Below are 17,593 nucleotides of genomic sequence, written 5' to 3'. Positions count from 1 at the left end.
CACAGTCGCTGTGAAGGTAACAACGATCCAAAGTTACGAAATTTTGTAAATGCCACAACAGTCACTGATCGCAAATATTTGTTTATTCAGTTACCGGTTTCGATGATTTTGATCATCTTAAGACTGATTTGTCTTCATGGCATTATCACGTCGAGTTAAATCATGAGAAAATAGTAACCACTCATGTCCCATAATGTCTGGTAGTCGCTTGCGTAAGACATATCTATCTGAAGATGATCAAAGTGATCGAAATTGGTAACTGAACAAACAAATATTTGAGCTCATGATAGATGTGGCAGAAAGTGGACTTTCCAGTTCATCTGTTGTCTGCTGAATTGAGTAAAATTCAACTTCGCTGAGTAGTTGGGTTGGTAACTTTACTGATTCTTCATGAAATATAGTATCCGTGACTGGCCCATATGATTTTGGAGAAACAGCTTATAATTACTGAAGGCCAAAACCATACTTTCAGAGAATCCTACTGAATAAATTCATGATGCAGTTTCTACTTATTCGGCGAGACTCCTTCGAGTTTCGTGTATTTAAAAGAGACATTTGATAGAGACGAACGTAAAAGTGGGGAAGCTGATATCAACCGTCCCACCGACGGTAATAAGCATGTGAGTTCCTGAGTGTTGCACGTACCTTATCCAACCAGTTGTGCACATGGCGTTACTCTTAGCTATTTTGTGTGGTCACGCTAAAATGCTAACCATTCGCATATCCCATAATGTAACATACTTCATGTTAACTTCGCGTTTGTTGTATGCCACTTGCCCGTTGTTACATTTTTATTGGCCAGTAGTGTAGAACTAAAAAGACTGTGTTGATTTGCTCATGTACAGGGTACGAATTGGAACAGAAAGGCGGCAAAAAAACCTTTTTAAAGAAATATCCTGAGCTAAATACCTAGGTCAAGACGCCGTGTTCTTTCAGAGAGACAAATTCACCAGTTGGCATAAAACAGTGAAGAGAGAGCATTAGCTGAACAGGAAAAAACTTGTTGCTTATGCGATTGCACAAGCCTGTTGCAGCGATCAGCTGATGATAATGGTGATAACATTCATAGTTACAGCAGCTAGAATTCTCGCAGAGACAATTTTCTGGATCGGTAAACCTTGTGTGAACGCAGACATGCACACTCTCTCACCCGACTGATGTGCAAACCGTGTGCTATTGTGGTTCTCATAATTCTTTTCCGTACGTTCGTAAATGTAAAAACTTGTTCCGTCCTTGCCAGTGTTTGGAGTCTCTTCTAAACATACAAGTAGATTACATTACAACTAGTTTGCAGAAAATTTAGATTACAGTTATCAACTTTACTCGTTTGTGTACGTAACCACACATCCCTGCGTACAGTAGCCTTTCATACTTTAGATTTCGATATCCCATTGATAAAATAAAATGGGACAATCTCTCGCTTTCGACGCATATGTTTGGGAGGGTTCTTTTGGTTGTGATTGAAATTCCGGAGGTGCGTATCCCCCTCCAAATACTGACTATTGAAAAACCCCTTGTCACACTCATAGCTCACTGTATCTTCCTTAGAACGACTGAAAACTGACTGCTGTTACTTGGGAAGCAGGTACGCACCAGGAGAGAACGAAAATATAGGAAGAAAGCTTGCAAGTTAAAGTCCACTTGACATGAGGATCATTAATGATCGACCACACAAAGTAATCAACGTTTCAGCTGTGATCGTAATGAAGGAAACATCCGAGTATTCATCTGGAATGATTTAAAGAAACCATTCAAAACCAAAATCAGAATTTTTTTAAACAGTCAATTACATTCTTCCCACTGGAAGCAAGCTGGCGGCAGCCATATTAACACACTTAGTCATTCCATTATAATATTTACAATTTCATACAAAAAAATTTAAGAAGGTAAAACAGATGATAACCCTCATGACAGAATGATGTGATGCACATCTTTTTTTTATGAGCATGATATTATGGGAGCTCCTGGTAACTGTGGGTAGTGATTGGGATTTGGGAAGAGTTGGTGAGCCTATTATATAGGAAAGGATATGGTATGTCTGTGTGGGAAGGAACTGACAGGTAGTGAAGTTCCACTCGCGGCCGCGACAAGATTTATTGGCGGACCTGGATTAACTCTCTGCTCTGCTTGTTCTGTTACACTTTCAAATCAGTCTAAATAAGAGCTGGCAACATCGCTTTGATCCGGGAGACAGGGTTAAACTTCTCACTACTCTTATGTCACCACTATGTTATCACTTAGAAATCCGACCACTACGATGAAATGTGTACACCGCTTACAGTTCCTACACCGCCTCCTACTTGTTCCTATCAACTTCTGCCGATCATCTCCGCACAACAAAACAGAAATACGGTTCATTGTCAATAAAGGGAATAGTCTCAAAAACACAACACTCAGATTTGCTCGGAAGCAAATGGAATTCATTTCCTTCAGTTGAACCTCACCACTTCGCTTCTTTCAATGAAACACCAACATCCAGATAGCAATTGACCCTGCGATCCAATGTAAGGGCTCTACCTATTGGACACGTGTGCGATTTCTTATAGACAACACTCGTCAAGAAAACCTGTAAGTTCCTAAACAGCGTTCCACGCTGGTGCACTGGAAAGCACTTGAGATTGCTTGTATCCTTTCCATACTGGTAAAATATCTTGGCTGATCACTGACTATCACCAACTACTTATTTCAGAATCATACTTTCGAGTACCTCCGCCCCAGCGGGCACCCGTTAGCACCTACAGCAGTGGGGACTACTGGCGACTCCTCGATTCAACAAGCTCCAGACCACTCCACAGAACTATTTAAAATTCAGAACTTTTAGCCAGTCACACGTCAGTGACAGGTGTTTGCAAACACATTCCATCCTGAGAATCTCACTAATACCTGGTCGAGTCTTTTAAGTCTACTCCAAAACCCATTTAGGAGGATTGGAGAAAGAGCAATACATCATCTCCAGGCTAGAGAAACGTCCTTCCCCCGACATATTGATTGTGGAGTAGACAATATCTACAAGAATACACAGGCTTGGACAGAAAATGATACGTTACCAGTTGGATGTGGGTGTTAGGGGATGAGTGGGATGCCAACTGGTGAATGGAATAGTGGACTGGAGCTTTCATTTTGTACTGGATGGGATGGGCTGGGCATGTTGTCACTAGAAGGAAGGTTATGTCTCAGGAATGAGTTCATGGTGTGGGAGGGAAAGGTGATTGAAATTACTTGGGAAAGGACATGGATAATTGGACGAAAAACAGAAAGACAGATGTGTTGATGGATGGGCAGTAGAGATTTGAACCCTATTTGTGAAGAATGGTATTCTAATACCTAATTGCTGACCCAGTTTCCTTAGTTACAGTCCAAGTGATGCTTTGAGGGTGATGTATACACTTCCTGACAAAAGAAGTGAAGCACCCAAAAAGACATTGCCCGATGTCAATGTAACTTCACACATGTACACACATGAGTATATAAATGATTGAAGTTCCAATTGGTTCAAATGGCTCTGAGAACTATGGGACTTAACATCTATGGTCATCAGTCCCCTAGAACTTAGAACTACTTAAACCTAACTAACCTAAGGACAGCACACAACACCTAGTCATCACGAGGCAGAGAAAATCCCTGACCCCGCCGGGAATCGAACCCGGGAACTCGGGCGTGGGAAGCGAGGACGCTACCGCACGACCACGAGATGCGGACTGAAGTTCCAATTCTCTGTGGCAAGAAAAAGGGACACAAGTATGCATTGTTACTATACAGGGTGTTACAAAAAGGTACGGCCAAACTTTCAGGAAACATTCCTCACACACTGAGAAAGAAAATATGTTATGTGGACATGTGTCCGGAAACGCTTACTTTCCATGTTGGAGCTCATTTTATTACTTCTCTTCAAATCACATTAATTATGGATGGAAACACACAGCAACAGAACGTACCAGCGTGACTTCAAACACTTTGTTACAGGAAATGTTCAAAATGTCCTCCGTTAGCGAGGATACATGCATCCACCCTCCGTCGCATGGAATCCCTGATGCACTGATGCAGCTCTGGAGAATGGCGTATTGTATCACAGCCGTCCACAATACGAGCACGAAGAGTCTCTACATTTGGTACCGCTGTTGCGTAGACAAGAGCTTTCAAATGCCCCCATAAATGAAAGTCAAGAGGGTTGAGGTCAGGAGAGCGTGGAGGCCATGGAATTGGTCCGCCTCTACCAATCCATCGGTCACCGAATCTGTTGTTGAGAAGCGTACGAACACTTCGACTGAAACGTGCAGGAGCTCTATCGTACATGAACCATATGTTGTGTCGTGCTTGTAAAGGCACATGTTCTAGCAGCACAGGTAGAGTATCCGGTATGAAATCATGATAGCGTGCTCCATTGAGCGTAGGTGGAAGAAGATGGGGCCCAATCAAGACATCAACAATGCCTGCCCAAACGTTCACAGAAGATCTGTGTTGATGGCGTGATTGCACAATTGCGTGCGGATTCTCGTCAGCCCACACATGTTGATTGTGAAAATTTACAATCTGATCACGTTGGAATGAAGCCTCATCCGTAAAGAGAACATTTGCACTGAAATGAGGATTGACACATTGTTGGATGAACCATCCGCAGAAGTGTACCCGTGGAGGCCAATCAGCTGCTGATAGTGCCTGCACACGCTGTACATGGTACGGAAACAAATGGTTCTCCCGTAGCACTCTCCATACAGTGACGTGGTCAACGTTACCTTGTACAGTAGCAACTTCTCTGACGCTGACATTAGGGTTATCGTCAACTGCACGAAGAACTGCCTCGTCCATTGCAGGTGTCCTCGTCGTTCTAGGTCTTCCCCAGTCGCGAGTCATAGGCTGGAATGTTCCGTGCTAGGAGACGCCGATCAATTGCTTCGAACTTCTTCCTGTCGGGACACCTTCGTTCTGGAAATCTGTCTCGATACAAACGTACCGCGCCACGGCTATTGCCCCGTGCTAATCCATATATCAAATGGGCATCTGCCAACTCCGCATTTGTAAACATTGTACTGACTGCAAAACCACGTTCGTGATGAACACTAACCTGTTGATGCTACGTACTGATGTGCTTGATGCTAGTACTGTAGAGCAATGAGTCGCATGTCAACACAAGCACCGAAGTCAACATTACCTTCCTTCAATTGGGCCAACTGGCGGTGAATCGAAGAAGTACAGCAGATACTGACGAAACTAAAATGAGCTCTAACATGGAAATTAAGCGTTTCCGGACACGTGTCCACATAACATCTTTTCTTTATTTGTGTGTGAGGAATGTTTCCTGAAAGTTTGGCCGTACCTTTTTGTAACACCCTGTGTATGGTAGAGTTTACAAGATGCATAAACAGCAGCGGATTTAGATTTCTGTGAAGGACACAGAGACGTCGCCTACTCATGTGGTACAGGGCTGTCAGCACCTGACAGAGTATGAATAGCGCCTCGTTGTGGGTTTTGTGCAGTATTCAGGTTTGTGGGGCATTTGAATGTGGCTATGGCACAGTTCTGCCCTGGAAGGGAATGTCAGGGCAGGCATACTCATCGTCAAAGTTCTGATCGACCACGTTTCATATGATAAGGGAGTATCAGTTGGTCTGGGTAGTTACCAACACATTGGTAGGCTTTCATTAACACCACAGCACACACCTGCATTAGGAGTAGCATTGTGACTGGGAAGCATGGACTGGTGATGAATGGCATCGTATTGTGTTTAGAGATGAATTGAGGTTCTGCTCTACCACAGATGACTGTCGTCAGCGACTATGGTGGCGACCTGGAAAGAGGTCTCATTCTTGCCATGTTTTGGAGGGGTACGGAAATGTTGTTCCTGGTGTCATGGTGCGGGGAGCCATCAGGTACGACTTCAGGTCACATATGACAGTGATTGAGACAACTCTGAAGGCATAACGGCACGTGATGGGCATCCTGCATGCTCATGTGTTACCTCTCATGTGACAGTATCGTTGTGCCTTCTTTCAGCAGGGCAGTAGTCGTTCACACAGGACACGTGTCTCTATGAACTATCTGCATGACATTTAAGTATTGCTATGTCCAGGAAGATCCCCAGATCTGTGCCTAATAGAACATGTGTGGGTCCAGCACAGACATCAACTCTGTCCCAGTGCCATCCAGCATATCGAGGACCATGTGCAATATTTCTGGGCCAGCTTGCGTCTTGAGAGGATACGATAGATTTATGACCCTCTTCCCAACTGAATCAGTGCATACGTCCAGGTTGGAGGGGGTACAACGTCATACCGATAAATTGGCTCATGCTAGCAAATTCTGTGTAAATTTGACTACATTTTGTAATCACTGAAATAAAATCACATAACATAGCAACTCGTAAAGTTTCATTTCGTTTCCCCCCTCTTCCCAATCCCCCCCCCCCCCCCCGACTCCCCATTCTAGGTGCTTCACAATTTTTGCCAGGCAGTGTAGGTAGGAGACTGCTCTGCAGCAGAGACAGTAGCTGCCACGCGACAGCACATTTAGCCAGCGCCACGCGCCACCCACCTGCGGCGTGCCTACGGCTCTGGAGCTGCTGCTGCGCCTCGCGCGCCGCCTGCTGCACGGCGCGGCTCTTCTCCGCCATCTGCTGCGCCCTCAGCAGCTCCTCCTCCCGCATTTGTTCCAGCATCACTGACAGCTCCTCACTCTGATGACAAAAACACAAAGTCAAATGTAGCGATAACGAACAAGTTCAGTATCAGGAACAAATTAATCTGTTCGTGTAGAATTGTATCTATCTGTGTAAACTGTTTCACATGTGATTCTTATTTCAGCCCTAATTTCTTTACTGTATCTTCTCAAACTTTGTGATTCGCAGTCTTTTGCTTTTGAATGGTATTCCTTCTTTTGTTGATCTTGTTCTTCAAATTACAGTGTTACACATTTTCAGATATACAGGGTGATTGTTATCATATATATATATATATATATATATATATATATATATATATATATATATATATATGACAATTTTTTCTACTTGCAAAAGCATTCTAAGAAGAGATTTATGTCAAACATTTTATATCCTAAATCAGTTTCAGTGTCTCAGTTTGTTATAAATTAGTGAAATTGCTGTTACTGTTTTGCAAGTAAGATGCACTCTCACACTATATTCTGAAAAAGAATCTCGCTGGCTTCCTTACTTTTGTGTGACCAATGTGCAGTTTTCCCATTCATAAGATTTATGCACCACTTATTTGTACTTTTTCTGGTATTTACATTGTTAAATGTTACATGTTCATTGAGCCAGTTTCTAGATTTTGATTTAGTTTTTCTTAAATTGACTTAGAAAGTTTGATGTTTCCTCTTATGTATTCTATTATGTTCCTGAATGCTCTAGCTCTTCATACCAAAACTGTGGTCAATTTTCATTGAGACAGAAACTGAGAGGTAATTTTACATTCAACAGTTGTTGTGAGTCTTCTATTAGGTTTGTGGCAGTGATTTGCCTTTATTTTTATAAATTTATGATGATCACTAATTAGTCATTTTTGTACATGGAATTTTTTATTAATTTTAGAAATTTTTCGTCGCTTTCGTGAGGCACAGAGTTATTCATGTATTTATTCAAATACATCAGGTCATAATTCACAAAATCTATTGACATGTCATGATAATTCTCGCTATGTTTTTGATCATTTCTCGACCTCGTACTGTTCATAGTGCTGCTGTCTTAGACTTTCTGTCCAACATGTAATATTTATAGCCCTGTAAATGTGAATGGTATTTTTGTGAAATCTCTGTATTATCTGTAGATACTTTCTCTGTTCACAATGCTGAAACAATTAATTGGTTGTAACTGACTGGATGCAACAGTTAAACTAATAATTTTGTGTGTATTAATACGCTTAAAAGGCAATCTCAGGCTGAAAATGAACTCTTCTTATTCCATACAATTAGCCCAAGTCTCTTATTTGTGAGAGACACTGAATTTAACACTCTTCTACCATCAATATTTTGGAAGCTGAACTTGTAATACAACACTGTTTGAGAGTGGCTGAAAACAGAGTTTTTATGCATGGATTGAGAAACATACATATAACAAAATTTCGAGAATCAACTGAGACTACCTTTCACAGTTACATTCATACTAAGGGTTTCATTTATTTTCATCAAAGTGGACCAGACAACTCTGCACTTACAAAAACAAGACACACAAGGATCTAAATGAGTGACTGCTTCATTTGTTTCTTATCACAAACATGGCAGGACACTTTTGATTCTTTTTCTGATGTTTCTTTTAACTGCTGATATCACTGAAATCAAATTAATGTTGTTCTTCTGGGTCACACATTTATGTTTACTAATAAATTCTGTTTACTGTTATTAAAGTGAAAGGGTAACACACACAAATGCTAAGGTTCAATGTCAACATACCTCTTATAGTAAAAAATAAGAAAGATTTAGCACAGATTAATTAACACAGAATTTGATTCAAGATGAAATAAAGAAATGAGAAAAACGAAGAACAGTAGTATAAGAAAGATTAAAATCTTGATAAAAAGCAATACTGGGTAACTAGGATTACAAAGAATAGCCAAAGCAAGATGTCAAAAGTAGATTCATGCAATAGAAAATAGATTCCTTCATCGAAATAACTAAAGCTGCATCAAGTATTTACAGGAAACTGAGGGAGTGGTTTCTACAGATTTATGACTGGAGTAACATATGTGAAAAGCTAATGGCAGACATTACGATACTTGAAGGAAAGAAACTGGAAGCATTTGAAATGCGATGCCATGGAAGGCTGTCAAAAAATGAAATGTAGAAGTAAAATAAAAAGTTAAGAAGAACTATGAAAGATAGGAGAGAAAAAACGTTTCTGAGATAATGTCACTGTCTTTCTCATCAAGTTCGTCTAATATAAAGTTCTTGAGTTAGAAGCCAAATGAGATCATCAGTATGGGACGATATTTTGATGAGTTTTCACTCTTATCATCTTGTGGCAAAGATGTTTTCCAGAATCTGATGGGAGCGACACTCATCAAAATGTCGATCCATATCTCTGAACTCTCACTCGGTTGCAAACCTGAGAGCTTTGTGGTCCACTTGCAAAGAATGAAAGAATGATTAATTTGGTACTGGTAGAAACACCTGAAGTTAAGCATTTTGGTGGTGCACGAGGCTTTTAGTACACAGAACATAATATTGAGTACATTGGGAATAGCAGAAGTCTGGGGATGCCACGTGAGGGTATGCCACTGTACATGTGAAAATAAAGGAAAGCAAGATCATTGGAAAGGTCCCTGTGAGAAGAGGCATCAGACAAGGAGATAAATTTCACCTAAATTATTGACCTTGACACTGGAGGATGTATTCAAGTGTCTGTGCTGGAGACAAAAGATGTTTTAATACAGATGGAATATGTTTCAATCATCTTCATTTTGGAGATGATATCACCTACTTTAGCCATGACAAACCAACTGTTAACAATGATCTCAGAACTCACAGATGATTCCCAAACTCTGGGCGTCAAAATTAGCCTTCAAATGACCAAAGTCATGGTCCTGCTATTATTATAACCTCCATGAAAAACCATTCTATGGATGTAGTAAATGATGCAGTTATCTGAGACATAAAATCCAGCTTGAAAAAGATAACCAGGCAGCAGAGATCAGCCAGGGAACTGGTCACTTCTCGATGGCCTTCGAGAAACTTGATTATGTACTCTGTAAACATATGGACTGAAAACAATGACATTTGCAACAAGCAGTGCAAATCGAAAGGGAAAAACATAGAGAGTAATGCTCTGAGTGAGTTTGACAGACAGGACTAAGAATGAAGAGATAAGGAGAAGAATAGAGGTCTGTAACATTTTCGAGAGAATAGCGAGACTGAAGTGATGTTGGGCAGAACATGAGGCCAGGGACAACTACAAATGGACCAAAAGATTGTTGCAGTGGCGTCTAAGTAGGTCATAGAGGAGCATTCGACATCCATTGGTGAGATAGAGGGACGAAATCTATGGACTGGATCCAAACAATCAAGCAAAGATAAACACCGTAACAGTTGCAGGAGGCCAATGTCCAGGAGTGGACATCTAGAGCCTGAACTAGAAGAAAATGAATAAGGGGGTGAAAATAATAGCACGTAACAGGAAAAGATGGAGGACGCGATCATACCGGTGGGAAGGGCGATGGCAGCTGTACTGACCTCCTGGAGGCAGCGCTGGTGGGCCTCGCGGTTGCGCTGCAGCACGGCCTGCCTGGCGAGCGCAGCCTCCTCGCGGCTCAGCAGCCCCTGCAGGTGTTTGCGCTCGATGTCGGCCAGCTGCTGTTCCATCAGGCAGCGCGCCTCCTCCGCCAGCAGGCGCTCTACCTCTGCGGGATCCGCTAGACCGGCCGCGACGGCGCGCAGCCTGCCGCGAGCATACGCCACTGACTCATCGTTCGCTAATGGCTTTCAGATACATCACTGTGTACGGGGATCGATAAATTAAGGCTTACTCTTACTACTAGGTGAAGATTTTTGCGCTCACCTGAGCTGATTTGAGACTGTTTCCACAGGTGTCTGTTACTGGTGTTCATCACTCCTCAAGAAGTGTCACCTAGCATCACTTCCAAGCTGAGGAAGTGCCTATTATTTGTTGAAGACACGAACGCAGTAACAGTCTTTGTGTACACTACACGTTCGTTAGGCTTACACAGCAACAGTAAGATTACATAAAATTCATCTGGGCTGCGCACCAATGTACTGGCCACTTCTTAGAGCTGCCATTATCTAGGTTTGTCATGCTACAGCAGCAATGCGCTTGCATGCAAATATACCGACTTCTCTCCTCCTCTTATATGTACTCTCAGGAATGACAGTTGCAGCAGTGGACGAAACGTTGGTTAATCATTTTACAGTATGTCGCAATCGATAAGAATTTTAAGGATTCTACGTGTAAATTATCATCTACCAAGGAATGTATTGTAAGTTGGCTGTTTAGGTTTTTATGTTGGTAACGCCACATAGTGCTCTGTATGGAAATCGCTGACTGCGCTGTGTGCAGTCTGTAGCTTCTTGGACTCATTGTTAGAATATTTACTTGTGTAGTGTTGGGCAGTTGGATGTGAACAGCACGTAGAGATTATTGAAAGTCAGATTGAGTTGCGCTAAAAAATACTGTGTGTCAGTTTAGTTATGATCAGAATAAGTAAAGAGAGAACTGAGTACCTTCAGTTCTGCTGAGCTGTTTGAAAATCAAATAACGTATAAGTTTACCAGAACAATCATTCTTAATTTTTCAAGGGAAAGTTTCAGTGTAAGATACACAAACAGCTTCCATATTGACATGACTTTCCTGAATACATGAAACGCATTTACAGTTACAAATACGAACAACCATCAGCTGTATAATGGAATGACAAAGATGAAAATTTGCGCCAGACTGGGACTCGAACCCAGATTTTCAACTTTACGCTAGTGGTCGTCTTAACCGCTCTGGATACCTCTGCACGACTCACAGTCAGACCTAAACTTCCATATGTCGTCGTTACTGTGTCACAACCTGTCCTCGTACACAAATTATGTAATTCCTACACTTTGAGGACATTTTAATTGAAATTCCTCCCACCCGCTCCCAGTATCGGCAGATAAATACAATATTGCAGTGCCTGTGTTGTTAAGAAGAACAATGCAATGTTCCTTTGAACACACATGCTTGGTCGTGGGTTTTGTACTACTGCGCATTTCTCAATCTGAACATATTATGCTTTGAAGAGCTTGATGTATAATTTGTTATATTGTCATTGTAGGATATAGGCTAAGTACTGATTACAAATCGTTCAGTTAAGAAGTTGCTTTGTCCCCACCAAAACAAAGTTTTGTCTTTATTGGCCTCAAGTCGACAGGAACTGAACCTCACGTTTTCCTTCTCTAGAAATCAAGCTCCAGGTAAAGCTAAAACTGCTCAAGTAGTTCGTTATTGTCATCAAACCGATGGTGCAGGGGAAAACGTGCAGGATTTCATCATTCTTTTCAGAGACACTTACTGTTTAACCAAACACTACATTCCCAATTCCCAAAATTGAATAACAAAGTCTGATAAATTTCATGTGTGGTTTTAAGCACACGAAGGAAAGACAATGGATTAATGTACTCCTAACTAGTGAAGATATGAGAGAATGAAGACAGATAACAATCTTATCCCAAGGTCACAGTGTAACCTGATACCACCCATGGCCCTGGGGTACTTGTGTGTGATACAGTCAAGGTCAGAAAGTAACTTGATACGTGTCACATGTCCCCCCGCCCTCTTCCACCAGCCACGCCTGTATGGTAATTGCATGACATAAAAATGGCGGGAAAAAGAAGGTCACGAATTCACTGTGAGAGTTCTGGGACAGACAATGAAATAAGACAGTGTCGCCCTCCCTCTCCTCCTCCTGATCCCAGCGATCCAGAAAAACAGGAAGTCATTAAATGGTGTGAGAAGTCCACCCTTTTATTACTGATCCAATTGAGCGAGTTTTGTCATTCAAGATGTGGCCACCACTGTGAAAGGATCACCAGCATCAGAATTATCCTACTCAAAAAATTAATGATGTCATGACATTTCCTATAAGCGCTCTAAAGCATGACCACCTTTCATTGATATTTAAAATTTTCGACCGATTTTATTCCACATTTCTAGATCATATATCAAAGAGGGGGACTGAAAAACTACCACACTGTGATATTTAAACAGATTACGCTGATATCCCTGTTACACACTTTCTGCAAAGCATTATTTAACAGCAAATGCACGCCTGCAACACGCCATCTACAAGCACAGCATTGTATAGGAATGATAGACGAAAACTAAATTATTTAAAACAAAGTGAAACTGCAATGTGGAGATGCACATGTCATTGTTTCTATGGTACCTCAACTCCACCAAAATATATGTGTGTTTTAGTGTATAATAGTTGGATTTGGCGGTTAGCATTGTATGTTGATGCATTTTTTTCCTGGGTAGTCATTTCGAAGAAGAGGAAGAAGAGATCTTGTAGACACTTTGTATATTATCTTTTGATGGGGGAATCTGAATCGTTACTGGATGCTAAAGAAACCTGACAGGGTAAGCACTAAGAATGCATATATTCTTGGACATATGTATTTTAGACTTGTCTCTTGGTGAAAATCTATATTACTCATACGATTCTATTGCTCTGCTGGAGTACTGGTTATTAGTCAGAAGCAAATTGCATTTCAGGATGAAGAGTCGATGTATATGCCTTAGAAGATTGTAGTTTTAATAAAACATTCGTTAAAGGCGGAATAGCGTACCACACAGCAACACTCTACTTAAAAAAGAAGACTAGCAGGTGTGTTTTAGTCCAGTCTCTCGGTGGAAATCTATGTTACACACCTGATTCAATTGCTCAGCTAGAACACTGGTTATAAGTCATGAGGTAATAATTAAAGTTAAAAATCAAGAGGGGATTTGCATGCCTTAGAAGACTGTAGTTTTAATGGAACATTCGGTAGTGGCATGTTGCAGAATGACACAGCATTACTCTATTAAAAAAGGGGGACGGACAGGCACACATAATCCACCTTGTAGGACAGTACTAAAAGCCGGCCGCGGTGGTCTCGCGGTTCTAGGCGCTCAGTCCGGTGCGGCGCGACTGCTACGGTCGCAGGTTCGAATCCTGCCTCGGGCATGGATGTGTGTAATGTCCTTAGGTTAGTTAGGTTTAAGTAGTTCTAAGTTCTAGGGGACTGATGACCACAGATGTTAAGTCCCATAGTGCTCAGAGCCATTTGACAGTACTAAAAAAATAGGACTGACAGACATAGTGTAGATGATCATTGTTCACACAGATTCAAACATAGACGACATAGGTGTTATACATTATTGTTATATTAAAGCTGGGGAAACAAACTTCTTCTCAATCCAGGACCTTGTTTAAGTGATGTACCATGCATCAAAATTGTGTTTTGTGATGGATAATATCTAAAAAGAAGCCAATGTCTTGCGCAAACTTGAACCATTGCCTTTGGAAGGTTTCCAGTGTAAATCATGTGCGTGGCACTACAATCATTCTGCAATTTGTCTAATAGGTTAATTCTCTGTCTATACATAGTTTTAATTATATAACTATAAACTAGGAAGAGACTCTTAACAGAGATGATACAGATATTATACATAATGCTATAATTTAGCTGAGAAAATATATTTTTTCCTCAATTTAATGGGTTTTTAAAGTGTTATAACGTGCATCGATATTGTATAGCCAGGGCTTAGTTGTCGAATTTATAAATGATCTAATCTCGACATCACTGCATCACCACAAAATAAAACTGACAAGTCCTCCACGCTGCCAGCACTGTGGTATGTTTTATATACTTATGCACCGAGCAGTAGGTTACCACAAAATCATGGAAATGAATAAAATTTAAATCAGTGAGATTGTTGTCAACGTGTATTAACGAATATATATATATATATATATATATATATATATATATATATATATATATATATATATATATATAATTGGTGTTTTGCCCTTAAAAGGCGCAGTTGGACTAAACTACATGGTCAATTCCTTTTTCTGCCTTCCTTGCTGCCCAAACTTCCCTCATTCGCTCGCTGTGTTTCTGTTTTCGGTTCTCTGTCCATGCTTCTTGTCAGCTTCATGTCTTCAGCTTCATCTTGGTTGCCTTCTTGGCTGTCCATATTTCTTTCATCTTCCGGCTGTGATCATTTTGCGTTTATCGATCCATTTTTTCGTTTGTCACAGTGTATCTCACGTAGTTTACTTTTCTTAATGATGTTTCTGAATTTTATTCTGTCGTTTATTGTGTCTGGTGTGATGTTGAGTTGGTTCAGGTCGTTTTTTACCTCTGCCACCCATTTGTTGTTTCTAGCGGTTACCCAGTGAAAGGTCTGTTTGGTCAGTCTGTGTGATGGCATTCTGTACAGGTGTCCATAGAATTGTGGCCTGCGTTTTCTAATCTTTTCTTTGATTGTCTCCGTGTGTTTGTATAGTTCCTCTGTAGGTTTCTTTATCCATATTCCATTGCTGTTAGTTGCGCCAAATTTTTTCCTGAGTATTTTCCGTTCTACTTTTTCTGGTTGTCTGATACGTGTATGCCCTAGGATTAGTGTGGTCTCTGCTGCATACAGTGCCTCGGGGAGCACCACCGTGTCGTAATGGCGCAATTTGGCTTTTTGTGAGATAGACTTCTTGTTGTAATGATTCCACACTACTTTGTATGCCTTGCCCAGTTTAGTATTTCTTTCTTCGTTTGAGTTTCTGTTATGTCCACTCATTTGTAGTGTTTCACCGAGGTATTTGAAGTTTGCCGTTCTGTAAATCGTGCCGTACTTTGTATTCAGGGATGAGAGTTTCTTTGTGCTCATAAACTGTGTCTTTTCGTAAGAGATCTGTAGTCCAGTTTTGTAAGCGATTTCGTGTTGTTTTTCAATAACTTCTTTTGTTTCGTTTATGCCTTTCGTGACAATCGCCAAACCGTCTGCAAAAGCCAGGCATTTAATCTGTAGGTTTCCTAAGGTTATCCCCTGTTGTGATATTTCCCATTCTTTTATTACCTTATCTAACACTATATTGACAAGGAGAGGTGAGAGGCCATCGCCCTGTCGGACACCTGCGCGAATTTCAAACGGCTCTGATAGTTCCCCACAAAACTTTATTTCGGAGGTCGTGTTGGTCAACGTTTGCTCTATGATAGTCCTTTACTCTCAGTTACTAGAGAGATTCGTTCGCTAACATATAGAAAACACCTAACTGAAACAGCTTTAAAAATGAGAACCAGAAACAATATATTACACAAACTCTCCGGAACAAGCTGGGGAGCTAAGGCATCAGTACTCAAAACAACTGCCCTCTCACTTGTATAGTCTGTTGGGGAATATTGCAGCCCAGTATGGCCGAACAGCGCTCATACAGCCATGGTAGACGCGCAGCTGAATGTAGCCATGAGAAGCGTATCCGGGACAATAAAATCCACACTCACAGAATGGCTACCTGTTCTGTCTATTATTGCACCACCGAAGTTACGACGTCAAGCAGCGTTGAAAAGGGAATGGGAGAAATGCTCCAAGAATCCCGAGTTACCGCTACACCAGGACTGTGATGCCACTCAAAGGCAACGTCTTAAGTCCAGGAAACCCTCCTGGAGACTTGGAAAAAGGCTTACTTCGGAAGGATTCCAACCAGAAACAGCATGGCGGGAAGAATGGTTCGCAGCCAATCCCGATTCTGCAGGTCTCATTGCTGATCCTACACGAGTCCCTCCTGGATTCCACTTACCTAGGAGGTAGTGGACCACCCAAAATCGCATACGCACCAAGCACGGAAGATGCCAGGACTTGAAGCATAAGTGGGGAATCGCTGAAAGTGCCAAGTGTGACTGCGGACACCAACGACAAACAATACGCCACATAGTCACAGAGTGTCCCCTACGGAAATATGCTGGAACTCTGACCAGCATACACGAGGTCTCTGAGGAAGCAATCTCCTGGCTGGATACTTTAGATATTAACCTATTGTTTTTATTACAACTTGAAGCTCTGTTTGTCAATATTACTGTTTATAAAAACCACATTTTCTCTTTTACATGTAACTCATCCTAGTGTTTTTATCCATATGTATATTATTGATTTATCGATATAATCTAAGACTTTTATTACCATAAATGAATGTAATCTATTTTATTTGTAGTATATGCATATTGTGTTACCAGTAACATCATTGCTGTTCAGTTCAAGTAATGTATCCTTGATGCCAAACGAAATAATAAAAACCAGAGAGATGAGTAATGAAAGGTATTAGAGAAGTTAATACTGACTACATTTTCCTTTGCTCACTGCCTCAACAAGATATAGCCTATTGGTCTTATCATGGCTGGAGGTGCGCCCAGTATCATGACAATCACCCTTCACAGATGGGACAAAGAGAGCAACTATTCACCATCTCACACCCTCTCGTCTATCAGTTGTGTAGGCATTGATTGATCGTCATTGGCAGCCAAGACATGTGATACATGGATGGCCGGACCTCTCTCTCTCTCTCTCTCTCTCTCTCTCTCTCTCTGTCTGTCTCTCTCTCTCTCTCTCCCCCCATCTCTCTTTCTCTCTCTGCCTGACTTAAAGTGGTTATGATCTATATACATGTGACACAGAGGCATCTGGTGTGTAACTAATGGTCATGCCAGTACTTAGGCTGGGGGTGGAGCAGCGGCACTAGTCTCTGAGCCAGCAATCTGTGGAGTCATGGTTGTCCACAGATACGATGACACATGCATCTACACGTCACATTTTTAATTTGCTTTAAATAAGATACATTTCCTCTATCCCATTCCTATGTAATGCCAGTAGTGATGTTAATTGTTTATACTGTAAATTGAGCGATGTGTTGTGCATGTATACACTCGGATTTTTGTTTGGTCATTTTCAAGTCTGCTATAAACCCATGGAGCAATACTCTTCTAATGCCACCTTTTAGTGACATTACTGTTTTTTAACATATTAATAATGCAGAAGCATGTTCCTTATAGACTTGATGAGTATGTCCTGTTTGTTTAATGTGGGAAATCAGTGTATTTTTTTAAAATATCGCATTGTTTTTGTTTAATG

The 17,593-nt window shown here is 41.1% G+C and overlaps 1 protein-coding gene across 1 annotated transcript in view; it reads right to left on the bottom strand.

The window, feature by feature from the left end:
- Nucleotides 1–17,593, bottom strand: part of LOC126260445 (cilia- and flagella-associated protein 99-like) — an 88,864-nt gene that overhangs the window by 58,903 nt on the left and 12,368 nt on the right. The window contains exons 3-4 of the mRNA XM_049957774.1: nucleotides 10,177–10,381; nucleotides 6,529–6,670 (exon numbers count right to left, since the gene is read on the bottom strand). Coding sequence (XP_049813731.1) covers nucleotides 6,529–6,670; nucleotides 10,177–10,381 — 347 coding nt within the window. The remainder of the gene's footprint in view (nucleotides 1–6,528; nucleotides 6,671–10,176; nucleotides 10,382–17,593) is intronic.

The sequence above is a fragment of the Schistocerca nitens genome, chromosome 5, assembly GCF_023898315.1.
Source record: "Schistocerca nitens isolate TAMUIC-IGC-003100 chromosome 5, iqSchNite1.1, whole genome shotgun sequence".
NCBI lineage: Eukaryota > Metazoa > Arthropoda > Insecta > Orthoptera > Acrididae > Schistocerca > Schistocerca nitens.
This window is presented reverse-complemented; position numbering and strand designations above follow the sequence as displayed.